Raw genomic sequence first — 25,585 nt, 5'->3', positions numbered from 1 at the left:
GTGTGAGTTCTGCAGTTTGACCCCTGGGGTAAAAAAAACCCCACACATGCACAAACACACAATAATGCTCATATTTCGATCGATCGTCTGCAAACGTATCAGCGGGAGCGGTACAAAATGTATTCTCCAGAGTTTGTGAACTCACAAATACGGCGAGAATTCATCTTGCTGGCAAGGTTAACGTTAAACCCCCTCGCTCCAAATTGTTATGGTCTATCAAAAATACTTTATAAATGTTATTAAGCATGATTAATATATTCGTTATATTTGTTCCCATCATTAAATGATTATTTGCGGACTGGCTGAGGTGAAGCACATACATCTTAATTTTGAGGCAAGCGATGTTGATTTGAGAAATTCTTTACCACCCATTTTCATTTGATTTTAACTCCGTCATTAGTCAACTCTGTTGCCAGAAGCCTTTTTTTGAGGTCAGTTGGTCATTCTAAGCAGCTGATTTGTGAGCCACAAGAGGGCAGAGTGCAACTCAAAACAGCTTTGTGTCACAAGCCCTCATTCATCATTTCCAGCAGAGCTTTAGGCCCTGGGCCAGAAAGATGCAGTTTACATTGCCTTTTGCATAATTTCAAACTACACTATATTCTCAAAAGCATCAAAAAGGGAAGACTGACTGTACTTTCCCATAAAGTAAACACAACCTGGAAAGTTCAGTTCAAACTTTCACATATGATCAAAGTGTTATTGCAGAAAACTGACCCCCAACAAAAGTTGTTTTTTTTGGGGGGGGGGTATCATGATACTGTATGTATGGCTGGCTGGCTATAGTTCTTTCTGCCCTAAAAGTGTCATCGTTAACAATTTGGAAATTTTTGGGCGAAAAACTCATTGATTTAAATGTCATAGTGTGTGCGTGTGCGTGTGTGTGTGTGTGTGTGTGTGTGTGTGTGTGTGTGTGTGTGAGAGAGAGGTTTTCCAGTCCTCTCTGACCTCCATAAATAAATAAAATTGCAACATGGAAAAATAGCTATTAAGGATGCCACATGGCTTACTTAATTGATAAAAATTAACTTCTCTGAAATGTGTTTATTTTGTTTTATTTTTATTTTTATTTTTATTTTTATTTTTATTTTTTTAATTTTTTATTTTTTTATTTTATTTTATTTTGTATAGTAAATCCTAATGTGTACGTGGAATGATTCCTGGCGCTCCTGGACCTCGAAGATTTTTTTTCAAACTAGTGGAAAAATTTAAATTTTCATCTAAACTGTATGGTTTATGTAATTGAAAAAGAGGATATTCTCCCCCCCCCAAAAAAAATTTTTTTTCTATTTCAGGGATGCACCAAGAGACCTGATATGTGTATGGGAGGATTCCAAGTGTGACACCCAAAAAATAAAAAGAAAGAAATGCACTTGCTGAAACCAACCCAAATTTTTTTTTAATTAAATTAAAATAAATACATAAATAAATAAACGCTATTAGGGCAAGAAGCACTGGGAAGCTGGTTCTTGGTGCAACCCAAAAATTGAGGGGAAAAAAAGCTGTTACGTACGGGGGTGGATTTTGCCAGTTATGTAAGGTCCTCTCTGCAGACCACGACTTGTGCTATAAGATGTGAATACAAAAATGTCAAGAAGCCGACTAGAACATCTGACCTTTATTTGGGGTTCATCAAAGGCAGTTAATTGGTGGCAGCTGTGTACTGACTCCCATTCAATATTTCAATTGCAGGTTATAGGTCACACTAATGATGTGAAAAGTTTTTAAATGATTTCCCCTGCTCTGCTTTTTATTTATTTGCAAAAAAAAAAGTGTGTAGACTTTTGTCTATCTACTGTATAACAGGAGTAGAAACGCCCACGCCTGTTTAATTTAGTCATCCGTGTCATCACGTGTGCTATAAAAGATAAAAGCCATCGCATTCACACACTCACACACAGCACACATCACTGAGGAGGCAGGCTTCTTGTCACTGTTGCCTAGCAACCACAGGAACCACAGAGCCAAATCCCTGTGGTGGCGAGCTGATGTTGAATTAGGCGGCGTGGGGGGAAAACACAGGCAATCTTTGGAAAATGAGGAGGAGGAGATATTGTGAAGATCTTCTCCTTATCTTTGGATGTGGAGAATCGTTGGCTTGTTATTTGAGCATGTTCTCTCAGCTTGCGGTGTTTAAAAATGCTTCTTCATCGACATGTTCACCCAATACGCTGCGCATGCATTATTTAGCAAGGCGGTGTGAGTATAAATAGTCACTTAATTTCCTCCATATGCAAATTCGTGTACAACCTGGACATAAACAGACAGTGTTTAACGACGACACTACACATGGAGTGCATTTTGCACGATTAGGCCTGCGTGCGTTTACAGTGTGTACTTGGGACGACCACTTGTGTGTGCGTGTGCAGTGTGTTACGTTGCAGTTCTCGCAAGCGACTGCAGTGGTGCTGCTGCCGCACAAATGTTTCACTCGCCGTGATTTGCATGCAAACTGCAAACTGTAATGTACATACAGCATAAACACTTTTTTTTTTTTTTACAAAGGATCTCAATGGTGAGGTAGCTTGATTGTATTTTAGACTGCATGTATGTCCGTGATGATAAACTTGAGGGTTATGTGATGTGATAAGGACAATTCAGGTGATGGGATAGAGAAAAAGGGCTTGATGATTTGGGTATGCGAAACATTTTTTGTGATTCCATAAAATGAGAAGACATGAGAACGTTATCTGATGGGATGGTGTAATGAAAACAACATGATAGCGATGAGGTCAGGAGGGGAAAAAAAAAAATCTTTGTGATTTGATAAAGACATGACAGAAATGACTCTGAGGACACAAAATGATATGGGAATGAGAGAAAGATGTTTTTTTCATGCAATGAAGACAAACGAGGAAATAGTAATCGGATGTGGTGACGACATAAGATAAATAGTTCTTAAAAATAATTAGAAATCCCTGTGCCGTTTTTTAGGTAGTGATAGTAACTTAGAAATGCACGTTTGATGCAGAAAAGACGTGATGAGGACGGGAGAAAAAGTCATGAGATAACAAACAGCATCTATAGTTGTAGTTTTCCAACCTTTTAAGCAACATATATTTGAACACAAACATGAAGACAGACATAACAACACTCACAGAGGCATATTTTCTTTATAACCTGTGAAAATGTCCTAACATTATCGCAGTAGTTGTGAACGTCTTCTTTATTTGTGTCATCATTACAGCATTATACTGCCCCCAGTGGCCAACTTGCACTACCCAATCATGATGCACAAACTGTTTACAATGTTTTCTTTCCATCCATTTTCTTAACTGCTTATTATAAAGTAAACATTATATATTGTTATCTTACGTATTCAAAAAGCACATTACATTTTTTCTTGGTTGTTTTTTTTTTTTTTTTGGGCAGGAGCGTCAATGTATTATTGCCATTTCCATTTATTTAAATGGAGACAGTTTGAGAGTTGCGTAAAACCCACATACAAATGGTACACATTACATCAAAATGTAGTTGTTTTTATCTGAAAGAAACGCAGGAAATATGAATATTGTATTAAAGATGTACAGTGGTTCTAAAATCACAGTCAACCTCTGTAATAGTTCATTTCAACCTGTACACAAAAGTAACCGCCTGAGGGGGTCGCTCTAGATCAACCAGCACTTTAAACAAACAATTCCTGAATATTTACGGCTAATGATTAGGACAGTTCGACTCAAATATTTTCAACAATTTGAAACTGCGACTCTATTGGCGACTAAAAAAGCAACTTTTTGATATTCTTTGTACCCTGACATCTTTTTTTACCCCCATTGCGGCTGAGAGTGGTACGCTCCGACGGGAAAGACACCGCCGCCCCCCTCCGCCTCACTTTACGGCAGATGCACTCGAGCTTGTACCGCGGCTGTTTGTCGAGGTCCAGCCGGCCGTAGTGACTACCGGGATGCCGCGGGGAACCACGAACACAGGAAACGAAGGCTCCCGACCTCCACGCCCACGCTAGCAACCACCGCGCTGGGTGGGAGGGGATTCGAGGCCGTATTTTACCCCTTTTTTCTTTTCAAAACTATACTGACGTTGTGGGAAAAGCTGTCAGAAGCGGCTCGACTGAGCAGCCGCGGCCGCTTGACAGGTGCCGTCGCCCGGCTCTGCGTGAGGAGATGCCGCCCGTCCAGAGAACCATGTCGGATCTTCGAACGCGGGCGGACGGTATGTGGAACGCTTTAAAACACAGCTAAACATTATGTGTTTCGATAAACAAATAGAAAAGGCTTGTCAGCATTTTGTGGTTAATTCTAGGTGAGGACGAAAGTAATAATACAAGAAGAGAATGAGCTTTCGCCACAAGTCTCCCAAGAAAGCATTCCTTGCTATTTTCTGTTAAAAATTGTATTCCGACATTATCACGTTTTCCATTGCACATAGTACACGAGAATATCCACAGACCGTCAGACGCATAAATTAGGGTTTCCTCTCACACAAACTACTGAAAATGCTCTCACACTTATTGTCTCTGCTCATACACACTCCTAAAATGTTCTTGCACATTTCTTTTTTCTCTAACACACTACTGAAATGCTCTAAGATAATTCGGATAAGTCTGACAAGGGTCTCACACATTTCTAAAATACTCTCATGATTTGCTGAAAATGTTTTTGCTCACACACTACTGAAATGCTCTATGATCAAACCTGAAATGTTTTCATAGACACTACTAAAATACTCACACGCTACTAAAAAAATTTCACTAACATACACATTTTGAAATGCGTTCACAAATAGCTAAAACACTTTCACACACACTATTAAAATGTTCGCATACACTGAAAATGTTTTCAAACACTACTTAGATGCTTCCACACACCTTCACTCTCCCAGTAAAGGAATGTTGCCACTAACTGTCGTAATGCTCTCACATTACTGAATTTACAGACTACTCAAACACTCTCATACATGACTAAATTTATTTTGCACTATTACTGAAAATACTCTCACTCACATTCTGAAACGCTCTCACACATTACTCACACACTACTACACACTAATGCTTACTGTACATGCTACTTAAATAATCTTACACAGTACAGAAACGCTCTCACATGCAGTGTCACTCCTGAAACAGTCTCACATATTACTAAAACACTCTCACACATAACTTAATATTTTGTTTTCACTCAAACACACTACAGGAAGATTTTCACACACTCTACTAAAATGCTTACATGTTACTTAAATAGTCTTACACAGTACAGAAACGTTCTCACATACAGTCCACTACTGAAACACTCTCATACACACTACTGAAATTATGACTAAACTATGTCCTTGACGGCCCCTCATAATAGTGTCTCCTTGTGTGTGTGTTGATGCCTCTTGGAGTGAAACAAATGCAGCATGCAGCTGACCTGGTTCTTGTCCATGCAGACGGGGGATGCCCAGCACTTTCTTTGCTGCCTACACCGCCCGTGCAACATCACTACCTCAAGCCCGACAGCACACTAACAAGTGTCTGCTCACACTCACACACACGTTCACACATACACGCTACACACACTACACAGAGACATACAGTATACAACACAGCCATTGTACTTCTCTCTGGGACATTTCACTGCACCAGTAACTTTTCACTGCAGGGTGAAAATGATGCAGATGCTCAAAAAGAGGATCCATGAACTAGATGCAGACATTTATATGCGTGTGAACTGGATGGCTACTGTAGTTTGTGCACATATTGTGCCGGTGCTTCATCTCTTGATCTATGACCTCTCTGGCAGGAGCAATAAGTTATCTCCTAGGATCACTGGTTGCATGTTATTTGGTCTATGTTAATTATAATGTGTGTTTTTCTCTCTCTGTTTGTGGAACGGCGTTTGTGATAACTTCAGACTCAGGCAAGTATTGTAGCCAGTAGTCAGTTTTGGTCATTTCCACCATGTGTTGTTTTGTGTAGGGGTGGGAAATGTATTTCCTATTCTATATCTATTTTATATTCTAGTCTGTCAAGGACCACTCTAAATTAGTTTGATGTTGGAATTGCAAAGCCAACTGGATCCAATGCATATTAGTGTCCACTAGGGCTGGGCGTGGGCAATATGAAAAAAAAAAAAGTCATTCAGAATGATTTTAATCAATTTTAATCTAATAAACATTTATTTAAAGGTTTCATTTCTTCAAAAAATAATTCCTGTGCAAAATGTTCAGACTACAATAATGAATATCGATTCTTATTAAATCAGTTTTAACAAACTTAACATTCACAGTTTGTGCTTAAATGCCACAATTAAGTAGTTGGTAGCTATTGTAAATATGTCTTGTAAACCACCAATCCAACATTCTGCCACAATTACAACTTACAATAACATTTGGATGCAAGAGAACAAAAGAACAGTAGCTTTTAATATTCCAGAAGACACAACTCAATTTCACGATTTAGCAAATTTTCAACGATTTGATCTTTAAAATGATGATGATAAATCAAATTAATTTGATTTATTACCTAGCCCTAGTGTCCACTAGCCACAGGTTGTCCACCGACGATGTTGTACATATTTTCTGGTTTACATACTTATTATGTACGCCGGAAAAATATGGTTAAAAGGCAATACGGTCGACACTCACTTTTTACAGTGATATGGACCGGGCTGGCCCACAGATAGCAAAAATCTGCACAGAATTGACACCCTTTGAAATGCATACAAAGGAAGCAGTAAGACTTCAGCTTCAGCATCCATAGGCACTTGTTTGTAGGGCTGAAACAATCGAAGAACTCAAATAAATTGAAAAATGTCAAAGGAAAAAAGAGATAATTTTTCTATGCATGCTAACGTTACTGCAGTTGAACTCACCACTCTGTGTAGAAATAAGCAGCACGGCACATTTTTAATGGGACACGACACACTGGTTGGAGTTACTGCATTATAAGTTCCACTGTAATGTATTTTGTATGTATTGTTGTCATAGTTTGCAGTGGTCTAGAATGGCACTACTAATAGACTGCAACTCTTGTGTAGCTAAATAAGTTTGTGTGATTGTAGTGTGGCAGTACATTTGTACCAAATGTTGTGGTCAGGTGAGTGTAAGTATTTGCATCTGTCTGGAAACGCACACACCCTTACACACACACCCACTGCTAATGTGCTACCAGCTTTTTAAACGCCACCTCTGAGCTGGTAATTACAAGGCAATTTGTCATCCTTCTCAGCACCACCAATGAGATGTTTGTATTATTGTTACCGGAGACCTGTGCATTCTACTGGAACAAAGCTAAATAATTCAACACTAATATGGAGTCCATAGAAAATTGATGCTACTGCTGCAGTTGCAGGAGTGAAAATCCTCTAATAAACCAACAACTGTAGACACCAGTTGAAAATGTCCTTTTAGTTTTGTTTTTTTTTTCATTTTCAGCACGCTCCCAACCCAACAGTTTTCTTTTTTTAATCAAATCGCACATAAGGCAGGCCTCCATCTAGAGAGAGGGCAGCCCTCTCCGCCAGGCTTACTGCCTAATCCGCCAGCCGCCTGCCCATCAGTGCACACTTCCGAGCCTTGCCCACCACGTGCCGCCTCACCCCTCACTCCCCCATGTCTGTCTGTCTGTCTAGTGTCTGCACCCTCATTTGTTAAAATAAAAGCACCTAGGCGACATTCACTGTCCATCCGTACATACTATCAGCAAAAAAATACGTTTGTCGACTTCGGGACTCGTGTAAAGTGTGACGGTAATGTTCTTAGATTAAAACACATCTCCATTAGCTAGCTAGCGATCAGGCGTCAGATTTTTTTCCGGTTTATTGTCATTCATCGTTTGATCTGCAATGCAACAATGGTATTGGCAACGAATGGGAATCTGGTACGATATTTATAAACGATGCAAGATGCACGGGAGCTAGCTACTATCAGGATGTTTCTCGCAAAAATCGTTTCTGTGCTACGAAAGTACATGCCTGCCTCCCACTAAAGGTAGGCAGTGATTTCCTTTTTTCAAACTCAGATATCTACCTGTTCTGTATCCGTTTATTTTTCTGTATCGTTCATGTTAGGCTCGGGTATGGCTTGTGATCCTCATGCAGATTTAGAAGCCAAATGCAGGGAAGAAATAGATAAACAGACAAACAAGCAGTCACACTGACTAACCCAATCAGAATCGTTTAGGTAAATTAGCCTTTGGCTTTTATTATTTGACACAAGCATCATTCAGAAGATCCGTGCTATTAGTTGGTTAGATTAGCTACAGTTAGCTGCTGCTTTAAGTTGATCATATCTGAACGATATTTTGATCAGAGATCGGCATAAGTCGTAAGATAATGGTGGCTAAATTGCAGCAAATGGTGCCTAAATTAGCCACAAGCTTATGAATAATATCTCAGCCGAATAATATCAATTCAATGCTTTAATGGCTTCATGAGCTTGTCGTTTTACTTTGCTCCTTATTGATACAAGCTAGACCAGACCGCATCTAAATGTGAGACACGGGGCACTTAAGTACGTCAACATTAGGAGCCATCTTTCAAACAAAAAGTGCAAAGTACCTGACAAGTGAAAAAAATAATAAAAAGTATACAGCGGTGACTGGGAAAAGTTATATTTTCTTGTTGACTTGTTGTTGATCGCTACTGATTTACCAAGGCCATTCGTGCTAAAGCAAAACAGATGGCAACGAGCATCCGGTTGGCGGCCTTAGCTCACATGCTTATCTGTCAAATCCTTTCTCACAATTGACACTAAAGTGGCGATTGGCAGGTAAGCCGTGGGGATGAAGCCCATGCATTGACCAAATGATTGTCGCGCTTTTCTAGTTAATGACTGCTAGCATCCATTTACCCCCGCAGCAATTTTTGAAGGTGGCAAAGTCCACTGCTACTTCCTTAAGCTATCTAGATTCTTTTTTTTTTTTTTTCTCAGGAGAGCTCAGTATTGTTCATTCGATTTGACATCATCATTGCTCTCCTTTTTAAAAAAAAAAAAAAAAAGTTTTTTTTTTCCTTTCAAAAGCTATCTAGATTCTATACCATTCAGTCTTTGAAGCCCCCCCTTGATCCTAGTCTGCCTGAATAGTGGTCGTGACGTTGGAACGGAGACTGCTTACCTCTGGCGGGATTGAGAACTGTGCTCACTGGCTAATGAGAATGTGGCTTAATAAAGTTTTCTTTACGGCAATCAGTGACGTCTTTGCAGGGCTTACACATTTTACTTGGCTTGCAAGTATGTCAGTAACTCAGTGGCGGTCGATGCTAATGGACTTAAGTGTTAATTGTGTTGTTGGTGTGTCACATGCATGCATGAGCAGCAGGAAAGTGCCCCGAGCATGCACGTGTGCCATAAGAGTGTTCGTGTGGTCGTGTCTCTGTAGGACGAGGTCAGTCGGCGGGTGAATGGAAAGGCAGCTTCACCCAAGAAGAACATTTAGCTGGCCATCCTTCTTCGTCCTCAAGTTCCCGAACTACGTATTGCTCAACTGGGCCACAAAGGGGATTTTTGGATGGATAGTTCTAAGCGTACAATCATTTTAGACTTCTAATGACGATTCCACTAAGCAGTCCTGTCCAGTTCAGCTCATTCCAGTACTGCTAGGAAAGCATCTACAGTATATTGAAGAAACGGCATGAAGAAATTGCTTAAAAGACAATTTGTTCACAGATTTAACCGCCAGTTTTGCTTTCATGTTGTCCATTAACCAGCAGGCTCTATTTTTCAGGGAACAAATGCTAAATTACTTATTATTAAGGTTACAGTCAGCCAAGAGCATCAATAAAGATCGGCTCTGTCTGTTTCTGCCTGAGTGGACTGCACATCACATGACCCTCACTTTGACCATTCATAAAGTCGGGGGAAAGCTTCCCGTCTATGCAGATCTCTTGCTAATCTGAGCCGGGCCAGCCCCCGTGATGTCACAGATAGCCCCAGCTGCCCGTGCCATCTCGTGTCCTTTGGCCGTTCCACTGAAGTCTGCTGAGCCTATAGAGAGGGGGAAATTAATCCGGCAGCTGCCCTGTTGTCGCTGCTAGGGCCGGTTACAGCATTGTGATCTGATAAGCGACTTATCGATGTTGCTGTAGCTTGAATTGAGGCGGTATTTATAGCCCCCCTGCAGCTCTGCCCCTCATTCACAAATGGTGAAGATGATGATGATGCGGGTGGTGTTCATGTCGGGACTGGGATTCCTATGAATAGACTGTGGCTGCTCTGTCTACTGAAATATTTATCTTCTGTGAATGAATAATAGACTGATCTTTCTTCAGTGGCAATGAGCAGATAAAAAATGATATTTGAGGCTTGTTGGATTTGGAGAACCCAAAAATGTCAGACTATTTTACCCTGAAAAGTGAAAATACAATTCATTAGTTAAATATAATTATTGCGTAAGTGACTAGCCACAAAATGCGCCCTCCAGCCTCTTCCAGTATTGGTATTATTGAATGAAATGTGTGGCAGCCTTGTTTTCGACCAGACCACGTGTACCCTTGTCGAAATCTGATTGACGAGCTGTTCCACTCACTCACTGTCTTTAGTTTCTGTTCTCTAGCACGTCGGTTAGTTTTGACTGAGAATTGTTTCAAATGGCTTTTCTGGGCCTTAGTCTTGGAGTCTTAGAAGTTGTCGTCAACTAGATCTTACTGTACATTGTAATTAAAATTAAGCTGAGCTGTACTTAACATGAGATCCATATATTACAATATTCTTGGCATATTTTATAAATGTTGTACTTTGAACATAAGCACTGGCCGGTAATTGTTGACTATAAGGTTATCATTGTCCCTGTCATGGATGCCACTGAGTGCATTACATCTTGCCCGTGTTGATGGCCGTGACTGCAATCATTTTCCACCCCCACCATTTCGGCTTGACCCGAGCTAACACATTACCTCCTAAGATGTCATAAATCTCATTGTGGACGTTTTGCTCTTTAACCCGTTGTAGCTTCCATTGATTCATCACAAAATCATCAACATTTAAAGGATTATCCATCAAATACTTAGGCCTTGTTCAGACTGGCAGCCCAAATCAGATTTTTAGCCCATCCAGATTGAATGTGGATGGCTCTTTTGTAGTCTGAACAGTCACAAAGCATATGAAATCCGATTTTTGCGGGACGGATTGAAACCAAATGCGGGAGGTAGTTTCGTATCCGATTTGGACAGGATGCGTCTCAGTCTGAGCAGCTCGAAAAACTCGAAACGGATTTGACTGACCTGACGTCACTATGCGTGCAAAATCCAACGCGCCCGCGCTGTCAATATCCAATCGGCTGTTTCCTCGCATGCTCGGCAGTCACTCGCCTTGACGGCTCCACTGCCCCCGTCGGCTCCTGTCATGCTCAACCGGAAATACAGTGCCAGCTTACGATACTTGCGCTGAAGCCGGTCTCGCTACCCCATCAGAGCTTCACATGCGCAACTGGAAATAGCGAAATAGTGCCCGGTCGTAGCCATAGACAAATGGTCGTTAAAAATATAAATAAATTAAAAAAAAAACGAGAAACGGGAAGTACAGTACAGAGCAGTAAACATGACGTCAAACACTACACGCGCTGGGCTCCGCCCCCGTTTGACGTCGTTGCTACAGCAACCTGTCATATGGGTCAATAATGTCTGAACAGGGCCAGATCGGATTTGGACACGTGCTAAAAACAGTCCGGACAGTCAGCCCTAAAAATCCGATTTGAGGAGGAATCCTTTTTGCCTGCAGTCTGAACGCAGCCTTAGTTACTTATTACAAACTCATCCTTGTGTGTTGCATGTTAGCATTTCATACACAGTTAAGGTTATGTTTGAGAGTGTTTAGAACCTCTGGATATTCCACAAAACAGACAAGTAAGAAGAGTAGCATATGGTCTTTGCTAGGCCCACGGGGCACCTTCTCCAGAATATGCGGCCCCTTGAGACTCTAGTCCGTCCCTGTTGTCTGTTGGCTGACACGAGCAATAATCCTCACATATGGCCTGCGTGCAAATCTATTACGACACTGGCTGGCATTGACCCTTCCTCCAGAGGCTTCCCCTTCAGAGCGGTTTCCTCTTGCTTTCTAAGTCACACCAAGACTTGCTTGGTTTGTTCTCATTTATTTTGTCTAAATTGCGGGTGGTTTTCAGAGTGCGGGAAGGTATGTGTCCTTATTGATGAGACGCAACAGAACTGCAGCGAAACTAATGAGTGCAGAAAACAAAGGTACACCTTGCACTTAGGCGACATTAAAGGTAGCTCGCGCTCCGACCTCTATGGCTTAGCACGTTATATACACTGATTGGGATCCAAGGAAACACTGTGGTTATTTACAGAGGGAGATTCTTTCCTTCTATAAATCCCTTCTCATGCTGGACACTGACAAGAGGCTATTTTAAGCACTGGAACCTTTTCAACGATAGCTTTCAATTGACATGTCAGGAGAATATGTAGAAGAACAAGAGATTTCAATGGTCTTAAGACACAGCTCTGAATTGGTCTTAAGAGTCTGTGTTAGTACTTCCCCTAAGGTCCGCCGCGTCACCATTGCAAAAAAAATGACAGTTGTCCTCTCACACCCACACTTCGACCGATTGAGGACTGCATTTCTACAGAAAACTGTGACCCTGCATCAGGTTTTGAGCATCTACATACTGCACATTGTACAGTATTGTTTACTTTTATCAAACCACAAAATCATGCTGTGATTGTCAAGGAATGAACGCCGCAGATAGCGCAAAAGTTCATTTGGGTTTAGTCGCATTTCTGGGTGTGCTTAAGGTGTTTTTTTTTTAAGATAGCGTTGCGCTCAAGACCACAGCATCTGAGACCAAGACTTGCCCAGGACCAGAACTCGCCAAGACCAAGACTGTGACAAGCCAAGACTAAGACATGAACAAGACCGAGACTCTAAAATGTTTATTTTAAAACAATGACAAGCTTCAACTGCATTCTCCCTTTAATTTTTATTTTGCTTTCAAATACTTTTCAAACCCAAAACTTAATGTATGCAACTGTTTCAAAGCACAACAAGTAGCAATTACAAATAATATTTTCTTTTTAGCTAATTTTATTTGTATTTTCTTTATTTATTTAATAATGAAGAACAGGAAAAATGTAGTTGATTTGCCAATAGCTACAGACAAAGTATATCCTTTCTGTTAAATAAAGCCACTTTAAGGTGGAATTAAAAACCTCTTTCTAGATATATTGATCACTGAAAGGCAAAATTATATTCGCTTGTGTTACTTAGTTAATGCTATCTTACCTTCTTTTCTTTTGCAATACCGGCATTGGCTAAAATTCAACATTGTCCTCTGATGTTTCACATACTTGTTGCGCTAATTCTTCAAGTTGTATTCCATATATTTCGATTGACAAGTTCGGCAACATAAGTACAGTATGTAATGTGACACTTTTTGTTGCAACTTCTGCAAACCCCATGTGTGAAAGCAGCAATGCTGAGGGTGTAGAAGGAGTTAAGCAGCAGCAATGGCAGCCTCAACTGGTGCAATGCAGTACCTGGCAGGGGAACACACACTTGGAGCACCGAGGGCTCATTCACAACACACAGACACAACATCAATCACAGCCTTGGCAAGCTTTCCTACTAAAGCCCCTCGCTGCTCTCAGACACCATGCCAGCTCCCTCATTTCATACGTCTTTGTGGACACTAATTCCTTGATCACCCGAACTTCACTTCTTTCTTTTTGAACTCAAATCTGTGATTATTGACATTGTGTGAGTATCACTCAGGCATTCACTGTCTATCAGTACTTCTCTCATTAGTGCTCTGAATGAAAATATCCTGATTGAAATCCAATTTTATAGCATACTTTTGGAGTTCCCTGCAGTTTTTTTTTTAAAAGGTGTTTTTACATGGACGGAATCCTTCAAGCCCCAAGTCTGCATATGAACCCCTAGAAATCCCACACTTGTATCTAGGAGTGTGCACAGCTATGATTAGTCAATGCATTCTCGGCATAGATGAACTTGTCGCCCAAGAGCTGGTTGTGGTATGGTTGAGTGAATCATTGCGCTGGCGGTGCCATTGTCTCACTGTTCCAATTACTAGTGGATTATAGCAGAGCTCTGTGCATGAATTTCTACTGTGGCACCACATTTCATTGAAGTCCAGTTTTAGATTCCAGAGCTCGACTCAGGCTGGGCATACCCATCGATTTGTTCATCATTTGTTGATATTTTATTGTAATATAGTCAATTGCGTGAATTGATTTATTATTTAATCGTCTTGGCGTCGTGGAGAAAAATTGCCTCGTACCAACAATGACAATGACCAGCAGCAGATTCTTAGCTAGTTTGTTGTCTGAAAAACACGGAATTGACTACTACATCCATACTGTGGCATGACTCCTCCTGGCAGTATTATTTGAAACGAGTTCAGAACATACAGAGAGATTTTTCTATAGGACCAGTAATTCCTTGTTAATGTTGAACCAAAGAAAATGAGTCCAATGTTTTTCATACAAAGTCATACAAAGCAAACCGCATACTGTATTTCCTTCATATTCACAACTTTTGGAAATGCTAGTAACAAAGATACCTACGTACTTGGGCAAAAAAAAAAGAAAAAAGTCTTAAACTGTAGATTCAGCAATAAATGGTGCATCCAGCATGTGTGGGTATGCCCATAACATCACTCTTCATGCTCTCTCTGTATTACCGTCTGAATCCTCTCACAGTCTTTCGTCACCACCACGCTAATCCAATAAATCAACTGCGCTGATCTGACGTCTGGGTGGGCTCTTGCGTAATGGCGCTGGATGGCCGACCCGTGTTTCCCCTGGTGACCGAAATGACTACAGGGGTGCAAGTTATTTTTAGCCCTGGAGCACATTGTGAGGCAAGTGGGGAGGGTGGTGGGAAGGGAGCGCCTGCTTGTCACTCCTCGGTAATCCTCTCGGTGTAGCCAAGAGGATCATTAAAATAACAAGAGGTGTAAAGTAAGATTCGGGGTTTGTGTAACACCAGGGAGAAAGTGCAAGTGGTAAGGTGAGAGTTAGTTGGAAGCTGAGCAGGAAAAGTGACAACTGTCGCAAGGTTCTCGCTTTCCATTTTAAACTGGACTACGTGTCTTTGTGTACGCATTAAAATTATTCCCGTCCTTGTCTTTGCAACATCTAAAGCACCTGCATATCCTATATTATACAGTCTTGTTTTTTTGTGTGTCTTGACTATAACACAAGCTGAAACACTTTGTTCCGTCTCTTGTTTGCTCGACTTTTGGACTATATTTCCTATAAACGTCTAATTTCAAGTTGTTTGCCACCAATTGTTTAAAGTCCGTGGGCCTATATACTATTATTTTTATAATACCTTCCACTCATACCTTCCACTGGAACATAGCAAAATCATCTTCCAAATAATTTCCTCAAGTAGAACAATGTTTGAGTGGTTAGCATGTGAACCAGAATTCTCAGATTTGGGGGTTGAATATCTACTCTGGGCTTCTGTAATTGCCAATAAGGAGGTTAGGGTGATTGTTTCTTTATGTTTGACTGCAACTGGCCAGCAATCATTCCAAGGTGTATCCTTCCTTTTTCCCAAATTCACGTGTGATAGGATCTAGCTCAGCTATATTCTTTTATGACTGCTTTTCGGTTGGATGGAAGAATTGGTTTGATCTGTTAAACTGTTCAGCCAAGAGATACAAATGTCACTAATTGTTTTCTGACAACTTGGTGGCCAAAATGATCTATTAAAATGCCTATCAATCCATAAAATTCTACTGATTTATAATCAAGGTGTGAAGTGCACTGTGACTCATTGTAGTCAACTCTCTCCGAAATTGTAAAACTGGTTTAGGTGTCCCTTTGTGATATACACTTTATCCACAGCAAATAAGAGCAAGTGGGAACAAACATGTTGGCTCGTAGAGCTATGCGAACCCCACACAGACATTGTCTTGCTTGTTGGCGTTTGCCAGTGTAGCTGCATCCCACTCTGTCGAACCTGGTGCGAGTCTGTGGCTTCAGTGATGAGCCAGATACTTTGACCGTGCATTATAATGGCCTCGGCGTGCAACACCAACATCATGAGCACAGTTTTGTGAACATGTTGAACAATGGAGTATTTTTGTGAACACTTTCCTTATAGAGGCTGTTTTGTTCTTTCATCTTTCAGGATATGAGAAGACGGAGGATGCTTCAGAAAAGACATCTTTAGCAGACCAAGAAGATGCCCGATTGATTTACCTTAACCAGCCACAGTTTACAAAGTTTTGCAACAACCGTGTCAGGTAAAAATGACTTTTTGAACAGTATTTTTATATTACTTACTGCATATATTTTAGTTTTTAGTTGACAGATTAAAAAGGTGTGCATTTACACATCTTACATGAATAGCATAGCTTCCTTTTTTCTGCCTTTGTCTGCTGATACATTAGGCTCATTAGTCTGCGTGATTTGCAATTGATTTCCAGTCAGTGCAATACAGTTACCATGGTTCACATTTTATAGCTGCACTTAATCAACTGTGTAATACCACCCATTAATGCCTTTAACCCTAAACTGACCCATTGGGATGTGGACAACGTTGGGATCGTGTGACTATTGGGCTCCTTAAATGACTTTCTTGGCAAATGTACATTATACATAACAATGACTGATTATCAGAAATTTGCTGATGACATTATTTAGTAAGTGTTTTTTTTCTTGGATAAGAACAAATCAAGATACAGCTCTATAAAGTCAGCACTTTTCCAGTGTGACTGTCTCTTCCTCTCTTAGGATTGCACCGCTTTTAGCTTTAAAGGTCAAGCATGTCAGGTCAGGCCATCCTCTGTCAAGGAATATTACTGTTGGCATTCTGGTTGCACGAGTTATGCGTGTACGCACGCACGCACGCACGCACGTACGCACTCACTCACACACCGATTTGAACGAAACAACAACCGTGAATGAAGCGAGAAGGGTGCAACAATCAATGTATTAAGTTACTTGAATGGGTGTGCACACTCTTTGGTAGTTAAGTTGTTGTCATGGGTCATCGAAATGCAATATGCAAAAGGGACCGTGAAGAACAAAACAAACCGTGTGACCTGGATCGTCTACACTGCAGTATATTAACGACACATATCCCACATCACGGGTTAAGAGTAAGACTAACGACTGCTTGTCATTATACTTTGAATAAGCGTAACCTTTGTTTTGGCATTTGTTCACACATGCGGAAATACAATTACGTTCTAAACTGATTTAGATCGCCCCAAAAATATACTGGTCCAACCAGCTCGTCAGTCAGGAAGTCTGTGTGTGCAGCTGTGTTTATTTAGGATCAGGTGGACAATGATACACTCTCATGCGGGAACAGAATTTTCACACAAAAGAGACATCATTTGATGACGCGGTGTCCTCTTTTTCATATTTGACCAGGAAAGCCAAGTGCCTTCCTCACATTGCCTCCGTCCTTTCGGATATTGGCAGGAAATAATCCTCCATTAGGGAGTGCACTCAAATGTTCTAGCTTCTTTTTCCACGTCAGAGGAGGAAGTTAGCTGGACAGTAATGAGAGCTTGCACCACAGTGCTGCCTCGTTAGATCAAACGAGTCAAGCTGAGTGAAAAAGAACCAAGAAGATACGTTATGTGTGATCTTTTAGGCAAGATGAGGGTTGTACTGGAAGATAAGAATGATAAAGCTGAGGCTTAAAGGCTAAAACTTCAATCAGATTTGCCACCCACCATTCCCCTGCTACCTCGAGGGAGGACTAGACCAGTCGTTATGCATTAGCACTGTCAGGCTTATGTCCTTTTTGCAGGGATTCATTCTGTAAGAACTGCACAATATGGTGAAGCAAAAGGTCACCAATATAGCAGTTACAGTTTTTCTGCTGTGTTTCAGTTCTGTGGGGTTGGGTTTTATTTGATTTTGGGTGTTCTTGTTGTCTTTGTCTGTGCGATCAGTGTTGTATGTGTTCCTTGTCTCGTCATGTGAAACCATCGCCACCCTTCCCTTCCCCGTGCGTTGACCAATCGGTGCCCTCAGCCACTTGTGTCTCACCCAGGTGTGTCTTGTTGTGTCAATCAGTGTGAGTGTATATAGGCCCCGCCCACACAAAAGCCAGTTTCAATGTATCTTCACAAGTTTCTTACCGTTTAGGCCGTTCGTCCACACGATGGCGCGGTTTCGGAGCTTGAAACCGATCACTTTTGAAACCGGACTCCAGTGATGACGTAATTGTCGCAGCTCGATGACGACGCATTGTGGCAGATTGATGACGTATGCGTATAACCGTCAGTCTGTCAACAACACTGGCAGATAGCCGTGTTGCAGTCGTTTTGCGCAGCCTCCTTAGCTTGCTTATGCTTTTGCTGCAAAATATTTTGCTTCTGTAGTCCCACGTTCAACAAGCGGTGTTGTACTCGAACCACCCGCCATTTCCACTTCTCCTGTGTTCGTTCGTCTTCTTCATGATGTTTCAATACATGCAGATTGCAATAAAGTTTGAAAAAAAAAAGTGGCCGTCTTCTTTGCTGATTCTTCTTCTACGCTTTCCGTTAACTCCCTGTGGCTGCGCTACAGCGCCACTCCAGACCTGGCATATACATTACAGCCGTTAAACGTCCTCAGTGTCTTCTTTTGGACACACGCAAGTCTTGAAATGCTTCTGTGTGTACGAGATTTGTTTGAGGAACGAAGCCGGCTTTGCTTCCGTCTGGACGGGGGGCCATCGTCTGCTGTTTTTGTTCAGTCTGCGTGGGTGCATTGTCGCTGTCATGGTTCCAATTTGTTCCTGGTTTTAAGTTAAGTCTTATTTCCCTGTATTTGTTTGCTCTTGTTTTGGACTTTGTTTAACTAGTACCTGGATTGCCTTTTTGTTTTTGTCTAATTAAACAACCCCTTTTGAGCATATCAGCCTTCTCACTGTGCCTCCTTGCACTTGGGTCCTCAATCTCGCCTCAAACCCTGACATTTTCAGCCAATCTTTACAGTAGAAACTAAGAACTTAAACCGTGAGTTTGTTTGGATTTCAAGACGATTATTCTTTGATTGTAAATAATACAAAGTTTAATACATACAAGTCTAATACTGTATAATAAACAGTCTTAACTTGAATGACAAAGGCATAGTCACTCTCATGTTTAATATTCTTACATCACATGTAAAAGTAAATCAACCACAGGAAATGGTTGCGTATTGTCATGCTGGAGTCTTTGAATGTAATTCACATAACTTCTTTCATCTGCTCGTTCCACGTTCTTCTTAAGAGAGATGCAAAAAGATAAGATAAATCTTTGAGGTTCGCTTAACTGAAGTTGTCGCCTTATTGCACTTTAATGTCACCATCTCAAGTTCGAACTCTTAAGTTTGAGCAAATTTAGAGTCCTTTCCTGTCTTCCCCCTTTTCTAACTGTATAACATCAGCGGGCTGTATATATTTTGTTTTCATATCAGTGTTGAAGATGGTAAAATAGTCCTGTGCCACGTTGCCTTTAGTCAATCTTCTATCCAGTATTTGTCTTTAGGGAACGCTAATTTACTTGCTAATTAAAACAAACAGATCAATACACGATGATGCTGTGTGCCGCCTGTAGTAAACACTTGGCAGAGCACACAAAGCATCTAACACCACAAATGCTGCATTTAAAAAATAATACATTTGCAATTCATTTTGGATGAACAAAGACATAAGATCACAAACAAAAGTCAAAGGAGAACTGCTAGGAGGGTTCGTGTGAAATATTGATTGAGCACGCCACACACTTGAATAGGTTAAGTGAAATAGAGAGGCATACTTGTGACTAAAAAAAAGGATGAAAAAGGGGAATCTGACCTTCCTCTGATAATAATCTTGCAGAGAATAATTACAATACCTGCTAAGGATAGAATGTTGTATCATCCAAGTGGTATTTTCACACAGGTTTTGTTTTTCTACCCCTTTACAGTTGACCTTTGCAGCTTGGGAACGTGCCCATATCCCTCTGTTCCAAGAAAAAAACTCAAACAGTTACCTTGAGGTCCAGTAATTTGATCTATATGGTATATTAGTGTAAATTATCCCTTGAGGGACGGAATTGGACTCTTACAAAACCTTTAGTTCTATTAGAGGAGACAATTTGGGGACACGGACACCAATCAAATGTCCACTAAAAACCAATTAGACTTTGCTGAGTGAGACAAAGCTTAGTCGCTTTGAACTTTTTCTGACCCCTCCTTACTTTTGACAAGGCTTTTCGTCAGACTATTGTGTGCTGCTAGCATTGAATTGCTTGGCTCTTTGTTGATTTCATCCTGCCCCCATCTCCCTCATCTACTCTACTCTATAGACCACAAGTGGAAACACTTTACATTGTTTTTAAGGGTGTACTACATATAGAAATGCCATGTCGTATCACATGAGCTTTCAAAACCAAAATATCTGTTGCCTGCAATTATTAAATGGAGATCCATTCAGCCGATGCCAACCTGTCCCAATTAATTGTGTATGTGTTTGTGTGTATATATATTTATTTATTTATATATATATATACAGACGCTCCCCACCTTACGAACGAGTTACGTTCCGGACGATCGTTCGTAAGGTGAATTTGTTCGTAAGTTGCTTCAGTGCTATATTTTGTATTATAATTTATGTTTAAAGCCTATATAAGTATATTGAAGATTTATATAAGTATGTTTAAGGCTTGTACAAGTAACCTGCATTGGTTTGTACTGAAAAAAACTTTTAATAAAATGGAGAGAATACGTACAGTACTGTACTGTACTACGTATGTTAGAGAGAGAGAGCGAAAGACACACACACAGTATGTACATGTACGTAATAAGATAAATAAAATGAAGTTTAACTTACTTTTGGAAGATGTACTCGATGCTTAAGGAGATGATGGAGGATTTTATATCATGAGAGATTCTTCGTCGTCACTGGAATCGGCTTCAAAAGTTATTTCCTGTTTCATGGGGACCGGCATTTCTTCCTCCTCCTCCTCGCCACGTTGCTCAGCCTCCAATGAGCTCTCACAGCGCCAATCGTCGGTATTAGCGGCGGAAAGAAGCACTACGCGCAATACAAAATCTAACTTACAGCATTTCTTTCCGAACATTTTTCGACATACTGTACGCGCAGAAATGTTCGTATGTACCGTTGTTCGTAACTCGAATGTTCGTAAGTAGGGGAGCGTCTGTATATATATATATATATATATATATGTATATACTGTATATATATATATGTATATACTGTATGTATATACTGTATATATGTATATATGTATATACTGTATATATGTATATATGTATATATGTATATACTGTATATATGTATATACTGTATATACTGTATATATGTATATACTGTATATATGTATATGTATATACTGTATATATATGTATATACTGTGTATATATATATATATATGTATATACTGTGTATATATATATATATATATATATATATATATATATATGTATATATATATATATATATATATATATATGTATATACTGTATATACTGTATATACTGTATATATATATATATATATATATATATATATATATATATATATATATATATGTATATACTGTGTGTATATATATATATATATATATACTGTATATATACTGTATATAGTGTGTGTGTTTTTAACTATATTTAAATTTAATATCTGTGTTGAAACAGCAAAGAATGGAGAGTCTCTGTTGAGTCAATGAATGGGTGATCATTGCCAACAATCTATCAAATATCCATACTCATGCTCATCCATTTTCAGTCTTCCTTTAAAGTGTATTTTTTGAAAAATTTACCCTGAAAAGTTTTATTAACAGCTAATAAATCATTAATTCAAAGTACACGTGGCATCAGAGTTGGGCTGATGGGAAAAATCTTCCTGCGGAAAGTGCCGAAAAGGCTTTTTTATGAGTGAAGAACCAATCAGAGTAATTGATCCAAAACATTTATTGCCTGTGAGATGATGAAAATGCATTTTATGAAGAGTCAGCCAGCGAGTGCTAAAATGAAATGTGGGTATCTAAATAGCTCCTCGCGCCTCATTTAGTAAAATGAATATATATATTTTTATTAGTTTTAGTCGCACTTTGCAATGAAAGTGTGTTTTTGGCACAGAAAGCTGTTTTATTTCTCAGAGTAATGCATCCACGTCCTCCCACTCATGTTCATTACAGTGACAAGACCCAACATTAACAATGAATGACTTTGTTTGCTGTTGCTATAGGGAAGCGTAATACACAGTAGCCGCTGACAATTCCTGAGTTGGCAAAAACCACGGAATGGAGACAATCACTTTCATCATGATGCTTTGCTAAAGACATTTTCATTTTCATATCTAATCTGGATTAACAGGATCGCACAAGTATTTATAAAGAATTTAATGAGCACTGCAAAAAAGTAGTTTAAAAAAACAACAGACAGCACTATATTTATGCTTTATTTTGAAATTAGATAAGAACAAGATTTAGATTTGCTGGATCACGGCAGCAAATGCCAAGCTCCGAGCTCAGCAATAGAACGAGTTACACATTCAAATCAAGATGCTAACCTGGTAGGTGAAATATTCTGAAAATGCTATTGACCTCTTAAGTGCAGATAATAAACTTTAAAAATGACTAAATAACATTTAACATTGTTTCTCTGTCTTTACAGTACGGCCAAATACAATGTCCTCACCTTTCTCCCGAGGTTCCTCTACTCGCAGTTCAGGAGGGCGGCCAATGCGTTTTTCCTCTTCATTGCGCTCTTACAGGTAACAATTTCAATCCACATGAAGATAATGCTGCATAATACACTTTGATGCAATTGTAACCTGCAAACTCGCATTCTTGTAAAAAGTATTGACTCTTCTCAGTTTGTTTCCATTAGTATGCAAGTGGTAGACTGTTTGGATTGACCTAGACACCATTTGCAAAGGTCCTGTCTGTAAAAATACACTCGTAAAGACGCACACACACACACACACTCATAAACATTATGCTGCCTTAGTTATGAATAATGCATGTAATACGATGTTCTGCTAAAAGGAAACACAATTTGTTTTCTGGCTCAACAATATTTATATGTCATATTACATTGAAAATGCATCGGGCTACAATGTCCACTATAGTCTCAATTGGCTACATTACTATACGGTCTATCACGGTTGAGGGGGTGTTTTTTTTTTTCTTTGTTCGCCACATTGCTCTGTATTGATGTTTTTCTCCAGCATCAATCATTGCATTGAGATTCAAAGTAGCTCAAATCCATCCGTCTCAGAGATAAAAGCACGAGAGGGAGGATTCTTCACTTTGATTCGCACACACAGACAGCGTTTCCCCGTTAAGAGCCTCCATTCTGTGACCTTGAAGTTGCTGCTTTGAAAAGCAGCCGGTGCATCTTCATTAGTTGACCGCTCGATGGTGCAACCTTGAACAAAAAAGCGCCTCTGTGGAGGAAATACGTCATGTTCATAGAAAGTCCGAGTATCCTCGCTTGGCTGAGATTTGATTATTGAATGTGGGAATCCCAAAATAGAATCATTACATTTGGTTCTAAGCTGAGGATGTAACCGTACTGTGTGCATAATGTATGTATGTACAGGGGTTGCCAGTTGGTCACTCTTTGTTCAATGTAATCAAATGAGATTTTTTTTTTTTAAAAAGAGAGAAGAAAATACAATTAAATCCATAGCTATGAATGAAGGCGAGTCATTGTCAGAAAGGTGCTTCAATTTATGTAGTTGCAGTTTGCATTCATCAAATACATTAAAGCCTAAGTACAAATGAACACAAGATCAGTTCCAAGAGCAGGACAAAATACAGAGAAGCATGTAACTGTCTTTTCATTAACACAAGTAAGGTAATTGTTACATTGCTCGACTGGCTGGGGGCGCTAATCTAAGATTCAAGACTTCAGCTTTGTGCTATGAATTTTATTTTAAAAAAATGATTGCATTGATATTCCCTTTTCTGGGAACTACAGGGCACCATACAGAAAACAAGTTTAGGTCTGTTTAGTAAAGGTTTGTTTGATTGATTGATTGCTGATGTCTAGTGTAAATGTGTAGCCAACTTTAAACTCTCCGGAATTATTGAGCAATGTCAATGCAAAAATCCTTTTGTGGTGTTCGATTCCAAATACTAGCGCTCACTCCACTCATATTAACCCACTTATCTATCTTTTGATCGAATTTACTTTTTTTTTTTTTTTTTTCTTCCAGCAAATCCCAGATGTTTCTCCCACCGGTCGATGGACAACGTTGGTTCCACTGCTTTTTATTCTAGTTGTGGCTGCTGTCAAGGAGGTCATTGAGGATCTGGTAATAACGGCATCAAATACTGTAATTCAAAAGTACCTCGTCTACATCCTATGCTTTTTGAACGAAGACATTAATGGAGGCATTGATAGTTCCATGATCTCAGCAGGATGCGTGCATACAGTAAGCACACGTGTACTGTGTATATACATGTGCAAGCCATTGCTTATTTCATTTAACAGCTGTGCCTGCCTGGGTACCCATAGAATTAATTAACCTATATATTATATGCACTAAGCACACACCCAACAAAACAACTGTTTGCCCTTTAGCATACAGTATATGAAAAAGTTCAGTAAAAAAAAAAAAAAAGCTTTTGTTTATGGTGTTCAAGATAAGGGACGGACATTCAACTACATTAACATGATCCACTTTGGACAAATGTGTTTATTTACTGTTATATATTAACTGCTTTTAATTGGTTGTACAGACGCTCCCCAACTTACGAACGAGTTACGTTCCGAGCGATCGTTCGTAAGGTGAATTTGTTCGTAAGTTGCTTCAGTGCTATATTTTGTATTATAATTTATGTTTAAAGAGAATACGTACAGTACTGTACTACGTATGTTAGAGAGAGAGAGCGAGAGACACACACAGTATGTACATGTACGTAATAAGATAAATAAAATGAAGTTTAACTTACTTTTGGAAGATGTACTCGATGCTTAAGGAGAGGAGGAGGAGGAAGAGGAGGATTTTATATCATGAGAGGCTCTTCGTCGTCGCTGGAATGGGCTTCAAAAGTTACTTCCTCCTCCGTAACTTCAATGTAGGAAGAAGTTGAGGGTCGCGGAGAAGAAGATGAGGGTTGATGAGTATCTTCCTTGGAGGATTTACTAGAAACTGGTCGAAAAAAGCGATCTAACGACGATTGCACAGTTTTCTTCTTTTTTCATCATAAATGATGCGGTAGCACTGTATGGCATCATTCAATTGATTTGCAACCTTTGTGCAACGTTCAATATTTGGGTCTTGCTGCTCGAAGAGTGCGATGGCTTTATCTATGAGCGACAGGCGTTTCTTCTTCTTCCTCCTCCTCGACACGTTGCTGAGCCTCCAATGCTGGGTGAGCTCTCACAGCGTCAAGCGTCGGTATTAGCGGCGGAAAGAAGCACTACAGTACTCGGAAAAGGGTGCGCAATACAAAATCTAACTTACAGCATCTCTTTCCGAACATTTTTTGACATGCGCGCATGCGCGCAGACATGTTCGTATGTACCGTTGTTAGTAACTCGAATGTTCGTAAGTAGGGGAGCGTCTGTATTGGCAAATATCTAAACGTTCCCATTCTAGTGTTGGACTGACCAGATTAATCATGCCAATAAGAGTTGCCATAGTGGAGGAGGTCTGCGTCAATGTAGGCCATACACTGATGACGTGCATCTCTGGTGGTTGCAACCAAGTAGCGCACTCC

At 39.9% G+C, this 25,585-nt stretch overlaps 1 protein-coding gene across 4 annotated transcripts in view; it reads left to right on the top strand.

The window, feature by feature from the left end:
- The first annotated feature begins 3,825 nt into the window (after positions 1-3,825).
- atp8a1 (ATPase phospholipid transporting 8A1) overlaps positions 3,826-25,585 on the top strand; it is a 93,630-nt gene continuing 71,870 nt past the window's right edge. For 3 of the 4 annotated variants that reach the window (XR_013295482.1, XM_077577319.1, XM_077577320.1), the window contains exons 1-4: positions 3,826-4,170; positions 16,051-16,165; positions 22,527-22,626; positions 24,076-24,174. Coding sequence is in view for 3 of the 4 variants with exons in the window: in XM_077577319.1 (XP_077433445.1) it covers positions 4,122-4,170; positions 16,051-16,165; positions 22,527-22,626; positions 24,076-24,174 (363 nt within the window). In the remaining variant the exon portion in view is untranslated. The remainder of the gene's footprint in view (positions 4,171-16,050; positions 16,166-22,526; positions 22,627-24,075; positions 24,175-25,585) is intronic. The other variant, XM_077577318.1, reaches the window with a different exon arrangement.

Source organism: Vanacampus margaritifer, chromosome 10 (genome assembly GCF_051991255.1).
Source record: "Vanacampus margaritifer isolate UIUO_Vmar chromosome 10, RoL_Vmar_1.0, whole genome shotgun sequence".
NCBI classification, from domain to species: Eukaryota; Metazoa; Chordata; class Actinopteri; order Syngnathiformes; family Syngnathidae; genus Vanacampus; species Vanacampus margaritifer.
Note: the sequence above shows the minus strand (reverse complement) of the source record. Positions and strands in the feature narration are given on the sequence as shown.